The sequence below is a fragment of the Zingiber officinale genome, chromosome 11B (genome assembly GCF_018446385.1).
Source record: "Zingiber officinale cultivar Zhangliang chromosome 11B, Zo_v1.1, whole genome shotgun sequence".
Classification (NCBI taxonomy): Eukaryota; Viridiplantae; Streptophyta; class Magnoliopsida; order Zingiberales; family Zingiberaceae; genus Zingiber; species Zingiber officinale.
In genome coordinates, this window is record NC_056007.1 from 73,790,255 (window position 1) to 73,814,920 (window position 24,666).

At 40.6% G+C, this 24,666-nt stretch overlaps 1 protein-coding gene and 1 non-coding gene across 2 annotated transcripts; one reads left to right on the plus strand and one right to left on the minus strand.

Annotated features, from left to right (window-relative positions):
• Nucleotides 1-17,628: 17,628 nt before the first annotated feature.
• TRNAA-CGC lies at nt 17,629-17,701 on the minus strand. Its single transcript has one exon. It is a non-coding gene; the product is annotated as a tRNA-Ala (tRNA).
• A 1,258-nt stretch (nt 17,702-18,959) lies between these two features.
• On the plus strand, nt 18,960-20,568 carry LOC122034716. Its single transcript, XM_042594051.1, has 4 exons — nt 18,960-19,246; nt 19,337-19,867; nt 19,937-20,008; nt 20,087-20,568. The coding sequence occupies exons 1-4, from the start codon at nt 19,102-19,104 to the stop codon at nt 20,431-20,433; spliced, it is 1,095 nt and encodes a 364-aa protein (XP_042449985.1). The 5' UTR covers nt 18,960-19,101; the 3' UTR covers nt 20,434-20,568.
• Nucleotides 20,569-24,666: the final 4,098 nt, after the last annotated feature.

The following is a 24,666-nucleotide window of genomic DNA, read 5'->3' on the forward strand; positions in this document are numbered from 1 at the left end:
TCCCCGACTTCTCGTCTCTCGAACGTCGCGCATATCCTTCTCGTCCACCAGTATACTCTTCCACAGTACCTCGTCCCTCAGATGAATCGAGCCCGCCGGCTCCCTTCTCGTGTCATCTTTCTCGCTAACTACGTCTTTCGCTCGACTTCTTATGTTCCTAAGCTTCTACACACTTAGACATAAGGATCAAATACACATGACCTAACTTAACTTGGTTGACCACATCAAAACAATCATGGGGTACTAACAATCTCTCCTTTTTTGATGTGCAGCAACCCAAGTTAAAGCTAGGGTCTAACAGAATAATAATAAGTTGTAAAAAAAAATCTTACAATATAGAGAATTAACCAAGTTAATAAAAATTGCAAAAATTTGAACAATAGTAAAAATATTCTTACTCCCCCTTAACTTATACTTATCTCCTCCTTTGATCATATGAAAAAATATGAAACACTTTTCTAGGGGTATCTTAAAAAAAATTTTATAACCATTAACCATTTTAACAGTTAGACAATTAAATATTAATTTCAATAATTAGCTTCCAGGCTGTGGTGAGACACTAAATCTTCTTGGGTATTGGAACAACAACCATTTCTAGACAAAACATTTTAAAGAAAATAAATATTTAATTTTCTTTCTGAGACTTCTAGGAAAAAAAATATCAATTTAATCTAAATACAATCTTGGAACCTAGTATAGGTTCCTATCTACTAGATTTACTAAAAATTTGGTTGGTACATAACTTCTAAGAATTTTTCTAATTTTTTCTCGGTGATTTCTAATGTACCAGTTAATTTTATCATAATTTTTAAATCTTGTTTTCTGATAGGAGTTAGAGCATGCATGGTTATCTTTCAATTTTTCTATTTATGTTTTCAATTTTTCGTTTTCTAATTTTAGATTATCAAACAAGTCTAATGGGCATGCATTAGCTAATTGTCATTTCAAATCAATTTTTTTTCCCCAATTTGTACATATTTTTAAAAAGTATTTTGATAAACTCAAAAGATTGCTTGGGAGATAGTACACGTATCTCACTTACCTTGTGTTCTGATGCTCCCTCTTCATCACTCTTTCTTCTGAGGAAGCTCCCCCTTCATTGGAGCTTTCTTCTAAAGATCCTCTCCCTTCATCGGCTTATTGCTGAGCTGTTTTCCTCTTCTCTTTGATGGTCTGCCAATAGGGCTAGTGCGGTGTATTCTTCAACTTTGGATTCTGATGATGACGTTTCATCACACGTCACCTTCAGGGTCTTGAGTTTCGATTTTGTTGGTATTTTGCCTTTGTTCTTCAGTTTAAGACAGTCGTCCTTGATGTGTCCTTCTTCATTATAGTTGTAACACTGGACTTTCCTTTTGCTCCGAGTTTGTTTCTTTGCTTGTGACTTATTAAATGTATTAGATTTAATAAATTTATTGAATTTTCTTACCATTAGGGTTGCTTCATCTTCATCGATTGATGCTTCGGAGTCTAGATCTTCCTTCTTGGCTTTCAAGGTAAGATTGTTGTTTGACTTTTCAATTTCCTTTGAATCTGCATATCGAGTTTCGTGAAGTTCAAAAGTAGAAAACAAATTCTCTAATGTACGAAGTCCTTAGAGATGTAGTATACATCTACTAAGGATGATTATTCTAGAGTTCTCGGGAAGGTGTTGAGTGCGTATCAGATTGAATCTCGGTTCGTTACCAATTCTCCGAGATTGTTGAGCTAGGTGATGAGTTCTTTGATTCGTGCTTGGAGTTGTGCTATCTTTTCTCCATTGTTCATCTGCAGGTTTGATAGCTGGGTTCGGAGGATGTCTCGCTCTGCTACCTTTGCTTTCGAAGTACCTTCGTGGAGTTCTAGGAATTTCTCCCAGAGCTTTTTAGTGGAGTCATAGCTGCTGATTCGATTGACCTCCTGGGGCGGAAGGACGCTCACCAGATGAAACTCTGCTTTACTATTCGCCACGAAGTCAGCTTGTTCTTTCTTTGTCCATAAATACTCTTCCTTTCCAGCTCCATGTTGGTATTTAGGAGCTACAAAATCATATTTCATAATTAACAGAATCTCAAAGTCCATTTTAAAATATACCTCCATTCGGCATTTCTATTGCGCGAAATCTCCCTCGAACTTTGGTGGATGAATGCTTGCACTGCCCATCGTTTCGTTGCTTCAGTCGATGGTTAATCCTTTTGAGACATCCTTGCTCTGATACCACTTGTTAGGACTCATGCGGCTGGCAAGAAGGAAGTGAATTGCCTGTTAAAAAACAACGCGAACCTTTCTCGATCTCCCAACTCATATTAGTAGCACACTTTATAAAAAGGAAATTAAACAACTAATAAATTAAAGACACTAAGGAGTTACTTTGTTATAACCTAGGTTGTTATTAATCCAAGACAGAACAGAGCACTGAAAAGATCTCCTTCGTGTAGGCGGAGAAGCCAATTACACTCGTTAAACGTTCATAAATGTGCTAAGAAATGAATACTGGAGTTGTTGTTGATTTCCTAACTCCAGGGGTCTTTTTATAGGCCTGGAAAATTCTATCCAAGGCTGGAAGGTACCTCCAACAAGCTGGAAGGCGCCTCCAGCGAGGCAAGTGAGGATAAGACTTTATCCTCGCCAACGACCACTTTTTGCCCAGTCTAAGGCACCTTTAAGTGATTGAAGGCGCCTTCCAAGAAGGCTTGAAGGTATCTTTAATAGTTTGGAGTCACCTTCCACTAGAAAGGCGCGAAGGCACTTCCAGCAGGGTTGGAGGCGCCTCCAGCAGCTCTGTTTTGCTCTTCTGCTGTTCCGTTCGCTTGGGTGATTTCGTCTATCATGAATTGGGTTCATCCTGACCCATCTTCTGGTTTTCTCCTCGAGTAGGCTTCCTTCCCAGCTTCTCGTCCCTCGAACATCGCGCACATACTTCTCGTCCACCGGTGTACTCTTCTATAGCACCTCGTCCCTCAGATGCACCGAGCTCGTCAGCTCCCTTCCCGTGTCATCCTTCTCGCTAGTTGCGTCATCCGCTCGACTTCTTGTGTTCCTAAGCTCCTGTACACTTAGACACAAGGATCAAATGTTGGGACCTTGACGTCCGCTAGAGGGGGGGATGAATAGCGTCTCACCTAAATCAATCACTTCCTATAATGTTAGTTCACAGCGGAAATACAAAAATAAATACTAACAAGAGAAAGCAAACCTAACACGTTGATTTAACGTGGTTCGGAGATAAAGCTCCTACTCCACAGCTGTCTGTAAGGTGGACGAACCCGATCCAACGGTGTATGATTCCCCGAAAAACCTTCGGCTAGCTCAAGCTCCTTGTCGGTGGAGAAACCTCGCCACAAACACTTGAATACAAGCACACCGATCACACGAAGGCTTGGGAGACTCTAATAGGCTTTAACCAAGTCTATTTCGTCAACCATGCCCAAGCACCTCGAGCTCTATTAAATAGAGCTCGAGAGGAAAATACTAAGCTGTTTTCCCGCTACCAGTCGACTGGTGTATGCACCAGTCGACTGGTCCTTTAAGTGAAGCCGACCGTTACCCAACGTTCGGCTACCAGTCGACTGCTACAGTAACTAGTCGACTACTACAGTACTGCTACAGTATCACAACAGTGCTGCTACATTGTCACTACATTACTGCTACAGTAAATCCTAAAACACATAGAATTTTGCCCTGAGTACAATCACTCAGCACTCATCCTCGTCCGACCAACCTAGACCTAGCCTTCTAGCCTCCTCCATCAGCCTCGCGTCCCTCGGATGTCTCCCCACCCTTCATGTCTTGCCTTCTGGAGCTTCCTTCGGCCTTGTCCATATTGTCGGGTCTTCCTTTGCCAAGAGGCTCCTCACCTCCGGGACTTCATCCATTGCCAAGTCACACTTGGACTTACGTTGCCAAGACTATTTGCTTGGACTTACACCGCCAAGACTCATTCTTGGACTTTCCTCATTTGCCAAGATCACACTTGGAGTTTCCTTGTTGTACCTGTATCCTGCACACTCACAATGCATATCAAATACAACAATAAACCTAACTTAAACCTTTACCTAAACATCAAAACTTAGGGCACCTAGATTGCTCCAACAATCTCCCCCTTTTTGATGTTTGGAAACCTATTTAAGTAAGGGAAATATAAATGCAATACATATGCAAATAAATATGCAAATCAACTCATGCATAAATAATGGAACATAAATCCCTAGGCTCCCCCTTCACTTAAGCTCTCCCTTGAGCTAGGATTTCCCGCAAAGGTAAACTTCTCCCCCTTTGCCTAAACAATCGCTCCCCCTTCACCTAAGCTCCCCCTCGAGCTAGGATTTCTTGCAAATGTGTATAGGTTTCTCACTTAAACCTAAACTTCTCCCCCTTTGCCATACATCAAAAAGAGCTCCAACAATATCTCAATTGTTGAAAACATGTCATCCAAATTGACCCTAAACTCATGTATTTATCCCCCATGGATTTCATACATTTAACGAGTTGACACGGTCAAGAACAACATTGAAAAACACTTTTAGGTTGGTATCAGTCGACTGAACTAGGTACCAGTCGACTGCCCCCTTCGATTTCCATTCACAGAACCTTCTGTGTTTGAAATAGACTGTTACCAGTCGATTGGTATCGGAACCAGTCGACTGACCTCATCAAAATGAGCTTACAGAGACATTCTGTGCTCAAAAATATTGTTACCAGTCGACTGGTAACTGTACCAGTCGACTGGTAATTGTACCAGTCGACTGGTACTCTTTTTGGGCAAAAATTAACTTTTTTTACTTACTTTCAGAAATGTGCCAAAAATTCCACAGACCTCCAAAAAATCCCAAAATTTCTGGAGAGGTCTATTTTATCCATGTCTACTTGGGAAAAATATATATAAAAATATATTTATCACAGATTCCAAGATTGATACAAAATTCAAAACTAGCTAAATAGTTCAATTGAACATTGACCTAAAGTTCTAGTTTTGGTTTCCTCTTGATGTATTTGCCCATACTAAACCATAATACTTCCCTAGCATGGGTTTATATGACATCTATACATCAAAAACTAATTTTTATGCAATATAACCCCCGATGTCATATTTTCATGCATGAAACACATCCCAATTGTGCTAACCCACTAGGTTAGAGACTTAAGTCCGTCTCCTAACCACTTGGCACATTTGATAACCCATCTATCATGGGTCCCAAAGGCTCTTTCTAACCTTAGGAATCTTAACCTTAGTCACCTCCCTTGGTGACTCATCCACTATGGCTAGGCCACTTCGGTGCACCTCGGGTGACACTTGGCCTACTAAACTCACCTTCTTAACCTTAGACACCTTGTCTTTGATTAATTTCTTCTTGTCCTTAATCTTGGACATCTCATCCTTACTATAATTATATGCTACCCTAGCATATTCCTTCTTATTGACCTTGGATGACTCTCCCTTATCCTTGGTAATACCTCCCATACCAATGTCATGTGCTACCTTAACACTTGACCTCCTTTTGGTCTTGGAAAAGATTTTTATGTTTTCAAAGAGTAACTCCCCCTAAAAACATGGTCAAACTTCTATCATTGCACCAACAATGACTTGGGGGTTCCTAAATAATTAGGAAAATCAAAACTCGAAGTTTTGAGGTTCAAAATTCAATAATGAAACTAAACCTCAACCGAAACTTCACTTTGGTTTTTCTTAACCAATCTATACTTGTTTTCATCATGAAAACTCATGTAGACATTATTTAGGGTATACTTTATCAGGGAAAAATAGTTTTCTATGAAAATACTTCCTATTTTCAAAAATTGACACAAATTTGAAAACTCTTGAAAATTTCAATGTTTTCTCCTAATTTGTGTCTAACTTTTCAATGATGATTACTATCAAAAGATAGTCTTCACCAAGGTTTTTCAAAAGCATTTTGAAATCATTTTCAAAACCAATATCCAACCACGTTCTTTGGGCTCAATGCACATGACTTGTACATTAGCTTTCCCAATGATTGAAAGACACATAACTATGTGTTTTGATGAACCTAAAACTCAACAAGATGTACTAGATCAACATCTTGAGTTTTGTTCACCATCTTAACATCTCACTTGTATCTAACGTGTATTAAAACACATACAAGTCACCTTATAGTTCTTTGTGAGATGTATATTTGGTCTTGCCCCTAAACTAAGGGATCATGCATCTCTATCTAGGCATTGTAAAAATCATGATCATCCATCTAGGATGTCACTTGATATGATCCCTCTTGTTGGGACACTTCTATATATAATAAATATCTTTTATCCTTAATTACAAGGAAATTGACATACTGCATGATGATTAATGGCATACATCAAAATAAGCAATTTCCAAAAGCAAAGCATGCTATAGCTACATGATGTATGTATGACATGACATGGTATTTTTGTATTTTTCATAATAAAATGTGAATGCTAAATATGATGTCATGGCATATAATGGGCAAACCATCATGGCAAGTTAGCATAAATAAAATTTACCTAAATTACCTATCTAAGTATTCTTAACCCTAGCTAACTCAAAATCTAACCCTAGATTGCCCAATTTCATCAAGAAAATGTCAAACCCCAACTTGACATTTCTTTAATTTCTTTCTAAATTTGTGCCATTTTAAATTAAACAAATTCCTCAAAGTATGACACATTTTACTCTTTCCAAGAGTAAATGAAATCAAATTAAGACTTAGATTTGCCTTTAACCTTCTAAGAAAATGTCAAAACCCCAACTTGACATTTCTTATCCTTTTCTAAATATGTCAATTTAAATTAAGTTCAAAACCTCAAAGTTTGACATATTTTACTCTTTCAAAGAGTAAACATCTTACATTAGGACCTAGATTTTCCTTTAATTATCCTAAGAAGATATCAAAACCCCAATTTGGTATTTCTTATGTTTTTCCACATTGTGCCAATTTAATTCAAACATAATTCCTTAAGATTTGGCACATGTTACTCTTTCCAAAAGTGACAATTTGGATTAAGGTTTACATTTCTCTTAATTCCATAAGAAAATGCCGAATTTCAAATTTGACATTACTTTTGCTTCTCTCTAGTGTGTCAATTTAAATTAGATTTAGCTCCTCAAATTTTGACACATTTTGCTTTCAAGGCTTTAATCACATTTGATTAAAGCATGAGTTTTCTCTTAATTCCTTAAGAAAGTATCAAAATTCTAACTTAATTTTTCTTATACTTTTCTTAGATGTGTCAAGTTAGATTAAATTCAACTTTTCAAATTTTGGCACATATATTACTCTTTAAAAGAGTAACCCTACAATCCTTTTCATTTTCAAAGGTTAACAATAACCTTGAAAATGCTCTCAAGTGTCAACTTTAACAAGTTTGGGTTAACTACCTTCCAATTGGAGTTGACACTCTCTAAACCTATCTAGGGTGTAGAGAATATGCTCCTAGGAATCCATAACCTATTGGTGCTCCTTGAATGCTCTAGGTACTCACTAGGGACGACTTCCCTAGATACCTTCCTAAGGACCTTTCTAGGCTTCTTAGAAGCCTTGGTCACCTCTACTAGGTCATTTCTAGGAATAACTTCCCTTGTAACATTCTTTGTGACTTTATTAGGCCTTTTTGAAGTCTTAGTCACCTTTACTAGATCAACTTTAGGGATGACCTCCCTTGCGACCTTCTTTGTAACTTTGTTAGACTTCTTAGAAGTCTTAGTTACATTTATCTTGTCAAAAGTACTCTTAGGGATTCCTTCCCTAGTATCTTTGACTTGACCTCTACACCTAGGGTTAACCTCATAGCTATATGGAACCCTATGAAAGGAAGTCACATCTTCCTTGGCTTTAGGTTTGTATCCCAAACCCCTATCGCCATTGGATGGCTCTTGTCTAACTTTTCCTAGGTTATGCTCATTTTGACCCCTAAGCATGTTTTCCATTCTTGCTAAGGTCCTTTCTAAATTATCAAGTCTTGTCCTCAAGACTTGATTTTCACTCCATAAATCCTTAATTTTGGTTTTTCATTAAATCCTTGAGAATTTCTATTTTTATGTATATATATAAAATCCTTGGTGTTATTGCCTAAGTTGTTATTTACCTTCCTAACCTTAGGTGTGGTAAATCTAACATGAGGAGGAATATATTTATCCTTAAGGTTATCATGCCTCCTATTCTCATGATAAATAGCATTAAGATGATAAGAGTTATTTCTAGCATGCTTTTTAGCATATGTCAATGGAATGGATTCATTAAATGATACCTTGGTTTTTACCTTGGAAGCTCCCTTCTTCTCCCACTTCTTCAAGTGCACCAATTTCTTGAGCTCTCCTCTCCTTGGGAACTTTGTGTGGTAGTGACCCTACTCACCACATGTAAAGCACCTAATGTGCTTCTTCTTCTTCTTCTTCTTCTTCTTCTTCCTACAACTCACTTTAGTTTCTAAATTAACTTTAGTGAGTTTAGGGTTTACCTCCTTTACCTTCTTGAGCGAAGGACACCTACTCTTGTAGTGCCCCATCTTATCACACTCAAAACATTTGATGTGGTCCTTTGTGCTCTTCTTGGTAGTTGAGGTGGAGGGTTGAGCTTCCAAGATCTCCTCTTCCTTGGATTTCTCTTCTTCCTCTTCACTTGAAGATGTGGATGATTCCACTTCTTCCTCCCTTGAAAATGTGGATGATACCTCCTCATCTTCCTTCTCCTCCTCGGATGTTGAACTCGTGTCAACATTCGATTGGTCCTTCTCTTCTTGGACCAATGAGTCCTTCTCCTTGGGTTCCTCCTCTTCTTGGATTTGTGTAGGACTCTCATGAAGTGCAATTACCTTTTTCCAAAGGTCGTTTGCATTCTTGTACTCACCTACACTCAAAATTATGTTAGAGGTGTAGGATCGAAAAGAATTTAGCCCATGTGTTTCCAATATGGGACTATGTTTGCAACCTTGCAACCCCAACAAGAGGGTAATAGATTTAACAAAATTTTTGTTACCTTCTTATCCGCCTCCGCTTGCTCCTTTTGTTCCTCGGTCCAATATCAAGGTCGAAGGCACTTCCCCTTTTTGTTCTTCGGAGGCTCAAATGGGTCACTCAAGACAACCCATTGGTTCAAATCCATTTGGAACCATGTCTCCAACCGCTTCCTCCAATAATTGAAGTCTTCTTTGTCGTACGTAGGTGGAATTCGGATATCCCATCCGAGCGGTCCTTCGGACTCCATCTTCTTCTTCCTCTAGCTTCTTGCTCTCTTGGCGATTAGTCCGTAGAAGAGCGACCTCGCTCTGATACCAATTGTTGGGACCTTGACGTCTGCTAGAGGGGGGGGTGAATAGCGTCTCACCCAAATCAATCACTTCCTATAATGTTAGTTCACAGCGGAAATACAAAAACAAATACTAACAAGAGAAAGCAAACCTAACACGTTGATTTAACGTGGTTCGGAGATAAAGATCCTACTCCACGGCTATCCGTAAGGTGGACGAGCCCAATCCGAAGGTGGATGATTCCCTGAAAAACCTCCGGCTAGCTCAAGCTCCTTGTCAGTGGAGAAACCTCGCCACAAACACTTGAATACAAGCACACCGATCACACGAAGGCTTGGGAGACTCTAATAGGCTTTAACCAAGTCTATTTCGTCAACCATGCCCAAGCACCTCGAGCTCTATTAAATAGAGCTCGAGAGGAAAACACTAAGCTGCTTTCCCGCTACCAGTCGACTGGTGTATGCACCAGTCGACTGGTCCTTTAAGTGAAGCCGACCGTTACCCAACATTCGGCTACCAGTCGACTGCTACAGTGTATCAGTCGACTGCTACAGTACTGCTACAGTGTCACAACAGTACTGCTACAGTGTCACTACATTACTGTTACAGTAAATCCTAAAACACATAGAATTTTGCCCTGAGTACAATCACTCAGCACTCGTCCTCGCCCGACCAACCTAGACCTAGCCTTCTAGCCTCCTCCATCTGCCTCGCGTCCCTCGGATGTCTCCTCATCCTTCACTTCTTGCCTTCTGGAGCTTCCTTCGGCCTTGTCCATATTGTCGGGTCTTCCTTTGCCAAGAGGCTCCTCACCTCCGGGACTTCATCCATTGCCAAGTCACACTTGGACTTACATTGCCAAGACTACTTACTTGGACTTACACCACCAAGACTCATTCTTGGACTTTCCTCATTTGCCAAGATCACACTTGGAGTTTCCTTGTTGTACCTGTATCCTGCACACTCACAATGCATATCAAATACAACAATAAACCTAACTTAAACCTTTGCCCAAACATCAAAACTTAGGACACTTAGATTGCTCCAACATCAAATACATAGGACCTAACTTAATTTGGTTGACCACATCAAAACAACCACGGGGTACCAATAAAAGGTGCATTTCCTATGTTCACATCGCAATATTTTGACAACAAAGAAAATATTGACAAAATAATTTTTAGAGGTCAATGTACCAACTTGTCAATAAATGCAATTATTAGAGATAGAGAATGAAGGCCCTAAGGGGGTTGGTTGCACAGAAAAAGATATTAGAAACTTTGAGAGCAATATAAGGGATAAGCAAAAGGGTATTGATGCCGAAATACTGATTGAGTTATTTACATCTGAGCAAGAGAAGAATTCTACTTTTTCCTTTGATTACGAGACTGCTTCAAATAACATATTTAGTAGGTATTTTTGAGCTGATCATGTATCAAGAAGGGCATATAGTGTATTTAATAATGCAGTTGTATTTGATATAACATATAACACCAATAAAAATGACTTGATTTTTGCATCATTTGTAGGAGTTAATCATCATCATCAGATAATTCTTTTTGGTTGTGAGTTTATAAGTGATGAGAAAACTGAGTCTTTTGTTTGGTTCCTTACAAAGTTCTTACAAGTCATACTTAAAGGTGCACCAATTATTATTATCACTGATCAAGATCCTACTATGATAAAAGTCATTGCACAAGTTTTCCCTCAAAGAGTACATTGATATTGTTTATGGCACATATTGAACAAATTTTCAGATAAATTAGACCCTTTGACTTTTCGAAACCACTATCACAGCATAAAGAATGACATTGCAAATTCTACAACACTTGATGATTTTGAAAAGTCATGGGAAGAGACTATCAAGTGCGCTAACCTAGAGAAAAATGATTGGTTGTCCTTGATGTATGAATTATTACACAGATGGGTGCCAACATATTTTTGCCTATTTTCTGTAGGAATGTCAAGTAGTCAAAGATCTGAAGGTTTACATGCATTTTCTTTTAGAAAAATGTCTCAAATATGAATTCATTAATGAATTTTATCCCCCGTTTTAATAGAGCACTGAGACACCAAAGACACAATAGATTAGTTGTGGTCCATATTGATATAAATGAGCATTCCAAGATTAATATAACTTGACTAATGGAAACTTAAATGGTTAAGCTGTACACAAAAAAAATGGCTGAAGTTTCAAAGTGAAATGATCGAGAGTCATAGTTATTTTGTGCAACAGACATTTACAGGAGTTGCTTCAGTGGTTTACCATGTGATGAAATTTCAAAGTCCTTTCTCAAAATAAAGAGTGTTCACACATGACAAACAAAGGGACTACATATCGTGTAGCTACACGAAATTTAAGTTTGAGGGCATAGGCATTCCATGCAGGCATATATTAGCTTTTTTTGTATCAATCAAGTGTTTTATTTGCCTGATACATATATACTCAAACGATTGACACGAGATACAAAAGTTGGAACAATATATGCTTTAGGGAGCAAAATTTCATTGATGATCCAGATTCAGAAAGGTTTTTAATGTCGAGACACTCGAGGTTATCCTATAAAGTTTCAGTATTAGTTGATGATGGATCTTTGACTAATGAGGGGACAACCTTCTTAGATGAATAATTCGATTATATCTACAACAAAATTCAAAGATGAATACTAGTAGAATATGCAGTGATAGAAGTCAAAGAACAAAATCCAGTGATGAGAGCCTTGATATTATTGATCCTTTTACGGTAAGAACTAAGGGATGTGAGAAGAGATTAAAATCATTAAAGGAAAAAAACAACCTCAAATTTGAGGCTTTGACATGGATGCAGATATCGAGGAGTGTCACATGACAAACGCAACTGTCTAAATTTACAACAAGTGTACGTGTCATTATGTATTTCTATTATAAGTTTACTTGTAAACACAAATTTATTTTATTACATGTTGTAAATATGACAATGTGTCAATTAGAAGATCAACTGAAAATAATAATCATAACAATGTTGACGATACATATGAACTAGATTTGGGATCTATAGCTAGTACTATCAAAGTTATAATTTGTTAAATTATAGTAGTTTATTGAGAAAATTAAATTAATAAATTATCTTTATTGTTGTAGGTTCTAATAACATACGCTAGGATGTTAGGATGCTTGCATATTATATATGTTCCTTCTGTCTCTATAAGAAGCGGGTTGTGATTTTGAATTATAAAGTTCAAGATTGTTGATGTCACGATGCTTGCATATTGTATTTTGAATTGTGAGATATTGGCTCATGACCTATTGGCTGAGAACTTATTGATCAAGTATGTCAGCAAATTACAGAAGAATGAGCAGTGGATGAGACTCCAAAAGGATCACTTCTATATACTCTAGGATTAGTTTTTTCTGTATACAGGATGCTTGAATACATTACTTCTTCTTGTTTACATCCAGTACCGCTTCTTGTTTGCATATATGTTACTAATTTAAATTGCCTAAATAATGTTATAGGAACCAGCAATATAATGTAAGCTAGAAATGCAGTTCTTGCAAGCAGTGGAAGTGGAGAAACAACAGGAGTTGATATGGATTTTTTTTGGTCTCACAAGATCAACATTATTATCATTTTGTGAAAGTTAGAATGCAGTAGTGTATGTATAGTAATATTATACTGGTGTTCTTGATAAGAATCAAGTGTTGTAGGCCATTAAAATTTAAATGCAGTAGTGTTATATTAATATCATTTTGTAAAAGCGTAAGTTGGCTAAGTTGATCTCACAAGATCATCATTAATATCATTTCGTTCTATGTGTTGTATGATTTCTTGAGTTGCATTGTTGATTGCAATTAAATAAGCAATGGAATGGCTTTAGTGAACTGAAACTTGGTTTGTTCTACTTCCTATGATGTTCTAAGTTCTTTTCTTGTATTTATTTTTAAAAATTCATAAAGACGAACCTTATGTAATGATACACTATTTATATTAAGAAGGTAATGCTTTATAAATTTCATCATGATTAGTCTCTAAGTTTGTATGTGGCATTCAGCTTTGTTGGACTTGTTATCTATTTTGATCCTTGGGGACAATGTAATCAGTGGTTCTTCTCTCTACTTTGTTGGTTTGTTCTATTCCCTTTGATGTATTTCCTATGATGTTCTAAGTTCTTTTCTTGTATTTATGTTTAAAAATTCATAAAGAAGAACCTTATGTAATGATACACTATCTATATTAAGAAGGTAATGCTTTATAAATTTCATCATGATTTCGTCAAAACATCAGACCAAAATGGATTTTTACTTTCTTTGGAAAATCCAGTCCCATTACCACGCACAAGGTTGTTCTTCCTTGATTGATTAGCAACTATTTCTGTTGAAAACTTCTACGGGGAAAATAAAAGCTTACAATAAAACACCAATTATGCTTGACCAAGCCCTAGCTCAAGTTGGTCTCATTCAAGCTTACAAATTGATACACAAGATAAAATAATTAAAAAATAACTTGAACACCAACAATTTCATTTCCTTCAACATGCATTTAGATGTTTTTGACTACCAAATTCAAATTCAATACACCATTTGCAACGTATTAAATTGCATATGTTTTAAATTCAATACACCACTTGTAACACTATTGTTTCAACTTAAACTCAAAAGACTTTAAAAGTTTTCTGTTTGTATTTGAATTTGAATTTGATGTCGAAGTTGAATTTGAAGTTGCACATGATGAAATAGAAGTTGAATCTGGTTTGTCTATATCTACTTGCGCTTAAAAAGCTTTTTTTTACCTTCTCTCTACTTTTGTAACATTGGTGTATGACACCCTTAAAGCCGATAACTTGACTTGATGATTCTATCCATGTTTCATAAATATCCGGATTATGTCCAACAAACACAATATATATTTTTTCCTACATTAAAAATAATATTTAGAATTTTGTATAAATAAAATATAGAACTTAAAATGAAACGATTTATCATTTTTTTATAAAAGGAAATAATATTTTGCAAATTTTCTACAAAAAAAAAAAATCTGAAAAACAAATGAGGTTATTACACGAACACTATTAAACAAACAATGTTTAATAACACAACCAATCTAAAGCATGACACATTCCCCTAAAAAAAATACAGATTTTGAAAATTCCAAACAATACTCATATAGCTAAGACTAATGTATCAAATATTTGTTGAAATTTTCAAAGCCATAACAGATACTTAACAAATTATATCAAGCTTATCGTCTTAAGGAGTAGTGTTGTCAACTTCAATGAAATCTTCAACCACTGTTGAGTTTATGTTTGTAGTTGCAGCGAAATGAAAAACATCAATTTCTATTGTAAGCAAGGCGTGACATACAACCTATCCAACTTAGAGAATTTTAGGGCAACCTGACATGATGTAACGGTGGGGAGGAGAGGAGCGCCTTGCGGTGAGAGAGCTTATGGGGAGGAGAGGATCGCGTCACGGCGAGAGAGCTCGTGGTGAAGGAGCTCGTCGGTCGTCGCGGAGGCACAAGGCTGGGAACGTCGCGCGTCGCGAGAGAGGGAGGAGTGGCTGCAAAACCCTAGTTCGGCGAGAGAGGGAGGCATCGAGCAGGAAAACCCTAGTTTCGACGGAGAGGGAGGAACGTGTCGCCGATGAGAGGGAGCAGTGATAGAAAACCCTAGATCGCGGTGAGTGACAGAAAATTAAACCTAGCTCACGGCAAGAGAGGTGAAGATATGGTGCATCGCAGTTTTTTTTTTGGCTTTAATACATTTTTTTACTTTAAGACATTTGACGTGACGCGTCCAGGTCAGCAATGTTGCATGGTTTCATATGGAGCATGACGTAAGAGAGCAGTTATATATATATATATATATATATATATATATATATATATATATAATTTTTATTTAAAAATATATATATTATTATCAATTTACAATCAATTTTGATTTTTTTTGGCCCTTTTAAACTCATTGTCCAATACGAGCTTATCATGGGCGGGCCAGGGCAGCCCCGTCTTACCTGACTTACTGCTGGCGCCACAATGTCAATTTGTTGAACCAGACCAGTGTCCGAATACACTGGACTTGATGCCAAGATGGTACCACGATTTAGAGGAAGATGGTTCAGAATTGGCTAAACGAAGAGTGAGTTCATACACTGGACTTGATGCCGAGATGATATAGATCGAAAGAGAAAAATTAGAGGAAGATGGTTCAAAATCGGCTAAACGAAGAGCGAGGGATACAAATTTCCTGAATTTTCAAATTTTTAAACATATTATTTGAGAGTATGCCAATTGATCCTGTCTGAGAGTCGAGGCAATAGATGCTGGGGGACGTGTTGCTCCTGTTGACCGTTGGACTCCGCGTTGGAGGATCCTGCAATCACAGTAGCGTCAGTGCCGAGCCAGGGAGGGGTTCTTCGATGATGGCCCTCCGACGCTCAAGTCAATCTCCGACGATGTGTAAGTAAGGAAGCGGAGAAACAGAGTAACAGTGTAGCTACAGTAGAAATTATGCATATCTTCTTTGAAGCTTGGGACCCTTTATATAGGGCTTCGGGGGCGCGCATGCGCACTCCCCGAGGTGTGCACGCTTCTCAAAGTTTTTCTTAAAAAGACATGTCAGGAAAGTGTCCCTGACAGCATACCCTAATGTCCCGAGCATATATCTGACGTGATAGTGGAAGCTTCTGTTGTACGATCCACTATCGGACCATACCACTTGTCAGTGGCACAGGCTCCTAGAAGGATATCAAGGATCTTCCTTTTGTCTGTTACTGGGTCAAGCGGGTGAGCCGCTCGGCTGACCATCAGTCGTCCGGACGTTGTTGCTCTCGGGTCGGGCAGGATGGTCGTTCGACCAACCGCCTATTGTCCGAGCTCTGCTTTGAAGGTAATATGCTCGATCGTAGCTCCGCTTGGCTAGCTCCTAGATTTGATGTTAGTCCGAGCGGGGTGGCCGCTCGGCGTATGCCTTGCCGACACACGGTTTCCTGAGCGTCGGAAGCTCGGTAGGCGATCGAGTTGTGGTAATATTGGGTTCATATCGGCCTGCCTATCCTCCACCCCGGTCGGGCAAGTGGATTGTCCGACCGGCCAGAGATACAAGGGCGTTGACCAACTAGACTTTGACTTCCACCGTGGCAACGACCTTCTGAGGGGTTGGCCCTTATCACCGGATCACATGTCTCCCCCTCAAGTCTAGTTGAAGAAGGTTACAAGTCTGACTGACTGGACAAAAAGAAGCATGGAGATCGGTTGGCCGATCGGCCATCCTATTGGTAGGACTCCGATCGGTTCGCCAAAGAGTGTCGGCCGGCCCCAAGACCGATCCTTGTGGCTGATTGGCGTTCCCAGTATTTGCACTTCGACTTTCTCCCTTAGTGTCCTCGGGCGTGTGCGGTCAATGCTGACGTCGCTAGAATCTCTTCGGAATTCATGCAAATCACCCCATTAAGGCCAAGAACATGCCCATTAAATGCGAACCAGTGAGGGGATGCCACGAGTCACTGCCGCAGTCGTCGCACGCCCGAAGCGACAGGCTCTGACGCGACGCCTGGCGGTTTGAATTCGACAGCTGGATTTGCGTCTTGGGTTTTACGCCCTAGATCCGACAGCTCTACTTGGCCGAGCTGAAGGCTTATAGCCTCGCAGAGCTCCCTTCCCCCTTTACCTTTGCATTTTGCTCATATCCTGCGATTTCTGTGTGATCAGTGCTCCGGTGACTTCCGTCTTCTTCTGCGGCGACCTTTTCTGCTCTTTCTGTAAGCTCTCTTCGATCTTTTTGCAGTTCTTTTGGATCCTCGCCTCTTTTCCGTGCTTGTTGTGCTTTCTGTCCATCTCTATTTTTGTCAAAGTCCTATTTTCTTGTTTCCCGGCAATGGCTAGCTCTTCTCGGCCATCTGGCCCCGCTCCTAGTCTCTGGTATAGTACCATGGAGACCAGATTTGATGCGGGCGACGTTGAGAACCTTAGAAATGTCTTTGATATCCCCTCTAATCATGATATAATCTTAGCCTCCCCGTCCGATCGGTCAAAAAACCCGCCGACCAACACTATCTGTCTTTCGGATTAGGCCGTGTTTAAAAATTTTCAGATTGGGTCGGGTTCAGGTTGACCCGAGTTGACCTAAATATAGGGCTTAGTGGATTTTTTTTTAGTTAAATCAAATTTTATTTTGAAAATTAAAATATTTTTATGTATATTAATATCATGTTTGTATGATAATGATGGAGTATTGAGATAAATGTAAAGAATTATAGGAAAACTAATAACAAAAACCATTTTGAATCGGATTATCCGGATCGAGTTCGGGTTGGTTGAGTTCGCATTTAAGGATTTTGGGTTGAACTCGGGTTCAGGTTGAGTTAAAAAAAATTTTCTCAACTCGATTCAACCGAATTGATAGCTTTACACATACGTAAAAAAATTGGAGGTGCGGGGAATCGAACCCCGTGCCTCTCGCATGCGAAGCGAGCGCTCTACCATATGAGCTACACCCCCAATTGATAATTTGCTTTAATTATTAATTATTCGAATAGATTATTGCTTTTTATAAAACTCTGGCATTGATGTAGACAATAAAGGAATGTAAAGCCATTGCTAGAGTTTTGGCAAACGAGAGTTGTCCATGAGACAACCTTCATAGCTGAGCCTGCACACATTTGCTAGCTCTTCAGTGTGATCATCCATGAACTGTGAATGCCACGTAAACATGGACGCGAAGAGGAACTCTTTCGCACAAGCCGTCAATAATTCTAAACTTTTGAACTGGTATGCTAATTCATGGAAGCTCTCTCCTATGCCATCTAGCTTCAATGAGTCAGGAATTTTGGGATGTGCTTGTTTCAGCAAGAGGAACCTTCCAAGTTTGTGATGCTCGACAACATACAAGGACTAATTTGCAGTTGCATTATGGCAAAAGCTCACACTACGTACGTACTGCCAGTGTGAATTATGCATCCATATGCCACAGAACTGAAAACATGCATGCATCTTCTGTATCTTTGTGCCCTCATCATTCACTTGTAGCATGCCTTGTTCTTATTGTACAGCTTTTACCTTTCATCACAGATCATGGCACGTGAGCTCATCTCCTCGCTCACCTTCATCTTCTGTTCTCGGCAAAATTTAGTGGACGTCAGGAATCAAATATTGATGTCCTTCACGCTCTCTGACCTTTCTAATTTCCTTCTCAATCTCTCTCCTCCGTAGAGGATGGATTGAGTATTAAGGATAAGGATTTTTGCTCATCATAAATCAACTAGATTAGATGCCTCCTAACCTTTTGCCCTTTGGACGTTGCCTGGGACCAAAAGAAAAGTGAATTCCACAGTTGAGACAGTTGCAGACTAAAAGTAATATAATCAAATGATTTCCTCTGCTGCGACTTCTCTCATTTGTCCACCTCGCTCCTCAATCTCAGGCTCGATCTTTGTGATACAATCGGCATCGAAGTGGAGGTCGGACATTTTAATTAAAGCGATCCTTCTCTATTCGCTGTTTACTTAACAAAAAACATAACCGTTGGAGAGGCGTAAATAAAGCATATCTGTCATCGGATGCTACCTGAGCCATGTCACCTCCGCACTTCATTCACTTTTCAGTTACTAAAATCTGAAAGGACTAGAACGTATAATCACCCTCCATTGAAGGCGACAACAAAGCTAAGCTGGACGCCACATCCTCGCCGTTCGTTTTGTTTCGGTCGTCCGGACTGATTCTTTCTTCTTCAATTCCGGACGTCAATTTCGCCGTTGGGATTTGCGATGTTTATTAGAATGGCGTTTCTGTAATTTATGACGCTCCTAGCATAAAAGCCAGCTTCCACGGCTAGCTCCCTCCTTCCCTTCCCTTCCCCTCAATTCTGAGCTGACGAAGAGGGAGAGCGAGACCAGGCGCCGATGGGAAACGTGGAAACGGTGCGTACGTCGTCGTCTCGCCGTGAAGTCGGACCGGGAAACCGCTCCAAGAGCATCGGTTGCATGTCCGGCGTCTTTCATTTCCTTTCCAATCACCACAACCGATCTCGCAAGCGCATCACCTCCGGTAACTGCGCCGATTCCAGCACGTTCTCCTCTTCTCCTCTCTTCTTCTTCTGGCTCCTTCTTAATTATGTAATTCGTCTTTATGCTGCAGTTAAAAGGAAGGAGAGCCCTGCCGCGAATCCTCTGACTCTGAGGCGATTAACGGCTTCGCCGCCGCCGCCGCCGGAGGCCGCTGTCGAGGACTCCAAGAAAATGCGGCGCTCCAGCGAGACGCCACGGATTCCAGTGATCCCGCAAGAGATCAGGCGTAAGAAGCCGCCGGCCGCGTCGCCGTACAGCCCCCACACCCCTCCGGCGCTGGTGGCGCGGCTGATGGGTCTCGACGACGCGCCGCTCCCGGCGGTGGCGGCGGGCAAGCGGCGGGAATTGCTGCGAGCGTTGGAGAAGTGCGACGAGGACCTCCAGGCGCTCAGTCGGATCATCGAGGCGATCCGCTCGGAGGAGATCCGAGCCGATACGGTCGTCTCCACCGCCGGGAAGACGGCCGAGCGGCTGCTCGAAATCGAGACGAACTGCGGAGCCGCCAAGAACGAGTGTAACGGGGAGCAGCCGAGCCCCGTATCGGTGCTGGACGCGTTGTCGTCGCCTCGGAATCGGTCCCGGTCGAAACGTTCCCCAGACGGTACGTAGCAGTCCGCGAAGATGAATTCGTTCCCGTCGCGAACCGGTATTATCACGAATCTTAATGCAGATAGCCAAGGAAGCCCTGCCGACGAATGTAGTAGGATCCTGAAGCCATCCCGCATAGCCGTTCTTTGTACGGGTAAGTCTAATACACTCGCACTTTCTGAGGCTTATCAGCGACATATATAGTCACATATTTACTTCCTACCTAGTGCAGACGACGATATCAATACAAATCAAAAGAAGGCGCACGAGGCCACACGACGCCGGATCATAATGGAACCAATGCCGAGTGGCGATCAGGCCAGGGCGGAGGACTTGGGCGGTCTGCGGCCGTGGTGGCGAGCCAGGAGGAGGAGGAGGAGCGCGAGCCGGGCGATGGTGGAGAGCGTGGAGGAGGTGTGGGGGGAGGGGGTGGGGAAAGAGAGGTGGGAGTTGGGCCGGGTGGAGGTTTGGGTGGAGGCCCAGTTGCTGGGCGAGTTGGTGGAGGAGCTTGTCGTGGAGCTTCTCGGCTGGAACCGTAAGCTGTCGTCGCCTACTCGCAGGAAGAGGCTCCGCTTCTAGTTCTGGAATGAATCGTAGTTGCATGCACCCAAATGAATTGCTTGAGCACTTATCGGATGTGAATATTGCAGAATGCAATTTTTTTTTTTAATTGATGAAAGTGGATCTATGAATAAAATTTCAAGTGAAATATTACTTCTCCGGTCTTAACTATTGATCCTGTTCGGCGATGGATGCTGGGATGTGACGTTCCTGTTGATCGTTAATGGGCTTCGAATAAGTGATACCTGCAACTACAATGATGTTAGTACCGAGTCAGGGAGGGATTCTCCGGCGAGAGTCCTCCGATGCTCAAGTCAGCGACTGGTGATGTAAAAATTATGCATACCTCCGTCGAAACTTAGAGCCCTTTATATAGGTCTCCGGGAAAGTGCGTGCACATTTCTTGAGGCATACACACTTCTCAAAGCTCCCCCTAAGAAGATATGTTAGGAAAGCGTCTCTGACACCATACTTCAATGACCCGGGCATATCTCTGACATGACAGTGGAAACTTCCGCCGTACGATTCTCTGTCTGACGATGTCACCAACCATGTCATCTATTGATGGCGCGGGTTCCTATGAAGATATCAGCTGATCCTTCTTTTGAATGTTATTGGGCCGCGCGGGATGGTCACTCGGCCATACCTTAGCCGTTCGGGTAGTCTAGCCCTTGGGCTGAGCGGAGTGGCCGCTCGGTTGGCATTCTACTGTCCGAGCTATCTGAGAGTGATCGCCGGTTCTGACACTTAGTGCAAGCCCGAGCGAGCTGGCCGCTCGGCGTATATCTTATTCTGAGCGTCAGAAGCTCGGTATGCAACCGAGTTGTGGTAATCATCGGGTTGATATCGGCTCGGCTGTCCTCCAAATCGGTCGAGCAAGTGGGTCGTCCGATCGGCCAGCGACACGGGGTCGTTGACCTCCTTGACTTTGACCCCCACCGTGGCAACGACCCTTTGATCGGTGAGCCCCTATCACCGGATCATATGCCCCCCTCAAGTCTAGTCGAAGAAGGTTGTAAGTCTAACTGACTGGACAAGAAGAGTATGGAGCTCGATTGGTCGATTGGCCATTATTTTGGTGGTGTTAGTTAGAGCCCTAGAGCCAATCATTTGATGATTGTTGTAAGGACTCGTTGTATCATATTCTTGTATATAAACAAAGACATTTGTTTTTGTTATTATACTTACTTGTATTAGTGTCAAATAACTAAGTATAATAGCGTCCTTGAGTAGAAGGTTCTTACCTATATCAATCGATTGGTTGAATCGATAATGAGATGATATAGGAAACACTACTCTTAATCATTCCTAGTCGAGTATTAACATTCAGGGATAATGTTAATGCGATGAGACTAGCATGTAGGTCAACTCGATGACTTGATCTCACAAGTCATGGATATGGAGATATCAAGTTGATACATAGGTATGCATTAGAGAATGCATACTGAATGACCCGCCATGAGAAAGTATCATGGATCATTATATGAGTGTCATATACTTTCTCATGTGGCTATTAGTATGACTACTAGTCCTTGGACTTGAAGTCACCATTGTTCCCTACATAAGGAGTTACGCACTTTGGCTTCTTCAAACGTCACCCGTAACTGGGTGGACTATAAAGGCGATTACTAGGTGTATAACAAATTATGCGGAGGGATGTGAGCGATGTAGATGGGATCTATCCCTCCTATATGACGGGAGTGACATCGATATTCTTGATAGAGTGAGACCACGAAGTGCATGGCCATGCCCAAATAAGTCAATATGAGATATTGAGCTCATTTGATTGAGTGAGTCTACTTGGAGTTCAAGATTTAGATTGATTAGAGGATGACACGGTTTATGCCTCACATTGATCAATCTAGATGTCAAGGATAGAAAGACACTTGTCATATATTGTGAGAAGTCACAAGGTGATGTTGGATCTTAACATTCTTGTAACTTGGGTAGTAATGATGTGTTGCTAGATACCGCTCATTACTTATTCTTCTAAATGAGTTTAGGAGCATTGCCAATGTTACAAGAACCTATAGGGTCACACACAAAGGACAATTAGATGGAGATTAGGTTCCTTTGATGAACCTAAAGGATTAGGTTCATGTGATGAACCAAATTGGATTAAGAGTAATCCAAATTAGGCTAATTGAGTTGGACTCAATTCGGTTCATGTAATAAATGAGTTTAATTTGGACTTAGACTCATTGAATCAATTTAATTCAATGAATAGATATTCATTAAATTAAAATTGACTTGAACCAATGGTTAGATTTGATAAACCATGGGAGAGAAGTGGTCAAGTTTGACTTGACTTGAGAGGAAGATGAAGGGTCAAATTTGACTTGACCATTTGCCACCTCATTGGTGAGTTGACATTAAGTGGGTCAATGATGATGCTCCACATCATCATGGTTGCTTAAGTGGGATGCCACCTTATGGGAGTTACCAAGAGTTGTGACTCTTGGCATCCTATGGAGGTTACAAACCACTCAAAAGTGGCCGGCCACTTTCATTCAAGGGGTAGGTTTCATTTTGTGTTGAAACTCCCATCTTCTTCCTCCTCTCAAGCTCTCATCTTCTCTCCCTCTCCTCCATGGTTACTGATCTTCTAAGGTTGCTAGCACATCCTTAGAGGTTCTCTCCATCGACTTGTTCGTGTGGATACACATAGAGGGTTGTACACTTGACAACCTTGAGATCCGACATCACTTGGACGAGCGGGATACGCGAAGGGCTTCGCATCAAGGGTAACATTTCTTCCTTGTAGATCTAGTGTAGATCTAGGTTAGAGAAGCACGTACTCAAAGTTTTACGAAATTTTATTCTTCGCACGGATCCGGTGGCGGGGGTTTTGGGGTTTCAGCAACGCAAAAAATGATTTTTGCGGCCCGAAAAACTCAACAGTGGTATCAGAGTCACGTGCAAAGCATGTACGAGTTTTGTTTTTTGTTTTTATGACAAAAATTCAGATCTGTAAGTTTATGTATATTTGTGATTTTTATAGATTTTATGGGTATTTTTCTCGTAGAAGCGAAGCACAAGTGTTTAGACACTTGTAGGCTTCGACTACCGAGAAGATCTTTTCGAAACGGCAAGGTTTCGCCCCAAATCATTTTGGGACAGTGGGCTAAGGTGTCGTAGGATCGTTAAGGAACACTCGCGATGGTTATATCACGGGTAGGGGTGCTGCCCCTGACCCCGCAAGGGGCTTCATTCCGCGATTGTGCCCGAAAATCGCTAAACGGGACCACCGGGAATTTTTACTCATAAAAATTGTAAAAAATATGGAAAATTTATAAAAATTTATAGAAATAACATAATTTAGAATTATGTATTATTTTGTAATAGTCATGGTCCAAAAGACCCAATTAGATTGGAAAAATTATGTTGTAATTCATAATATGGCCTGCGTGCCATTTTGTGTTTGTGCGTGTTGTACTTGATTTGCGACCTACGCGTCGTGCCTTCCTCTATTTTATATTTCTGTTGTAAAATAGTTTTTAGACTCAAATGTAACTCGAGTTTCAAAATTGTAATGTACAAAATTGGAGCGGTGGAAGGTCCACTTGAGACGGAGTTACCAGGAGGGCGCGAGCAACACAAGGTGGTCAAAGGAAGGAGCTTGAGAAGCTGTTGACCTTAGGTTGACCATCCGATCTTCTCATTGACTTGAGAAGATCGTAGTAGGGACATGACTAATCACAAAAATTATTTAATTAATTGCTTGTGTGTGTATATGTGATGCATGCTAGAATAGTAATTAATTAGCGCCTTAACGATTCAATTTGATTCGATCAATCGCGTATATGATACACCTCGACAATTAGATTAGATCTAAATCGAGTACATGATGCGCCTTAATGATTAGATTAGATGTAAATCGCGTACATGATGCGCCCTAACGATTAGATTAGATCTAAATAGCGTATATGATACACCTCGTCGATTAGATTAGATCTCAATCGTGTCAACTCGTAATGCCTACCATGCCGTGATACCTATCACTACCTCGATCACATGTTGTTGTTGAATCTGCCAAAGCAGAGCAACACATATTATCTTGGTAGGATACGGAGGGACAATCTTGGTCCCGCCTATCAACGCATGGGTGAGTACAACTCAATTAGATTGAGTAACTAGTTAACTCAATTGGATCGAGTTTAACTATAGGCATTTTTCAATGGTTGGTATATAGGTCAAAATCACATTTATATTAACTCTTGGGCGTATTAGCCAAAGCTAACTCGAGTTTTA

Bases quoted from the DNA above. Each gene is read 5' to 3' on its own strand.
- LOC122034716 (XM_042594051.1), top strand. From the start codon at position 19,102: ATGGGAAACGTGGAAACGGTGCGTACGTCGTCGTCTCGCCGTGAAGTC. The intron at 19,247-19,336 runs GTAACTGCGCCG...TTTATGCTGCAG, and splicing joins TCGCAAGCGCATCACCTCCG to TTAAAAGGAAGGAGAGCCCT. The intron at 20,009-20,086 runs GTAAGTCTAATA...TACCTAGTGCAG, and splicing joins CATAGCCGTTCTTTGTACGG to ACGACGATATCAATACAAAT.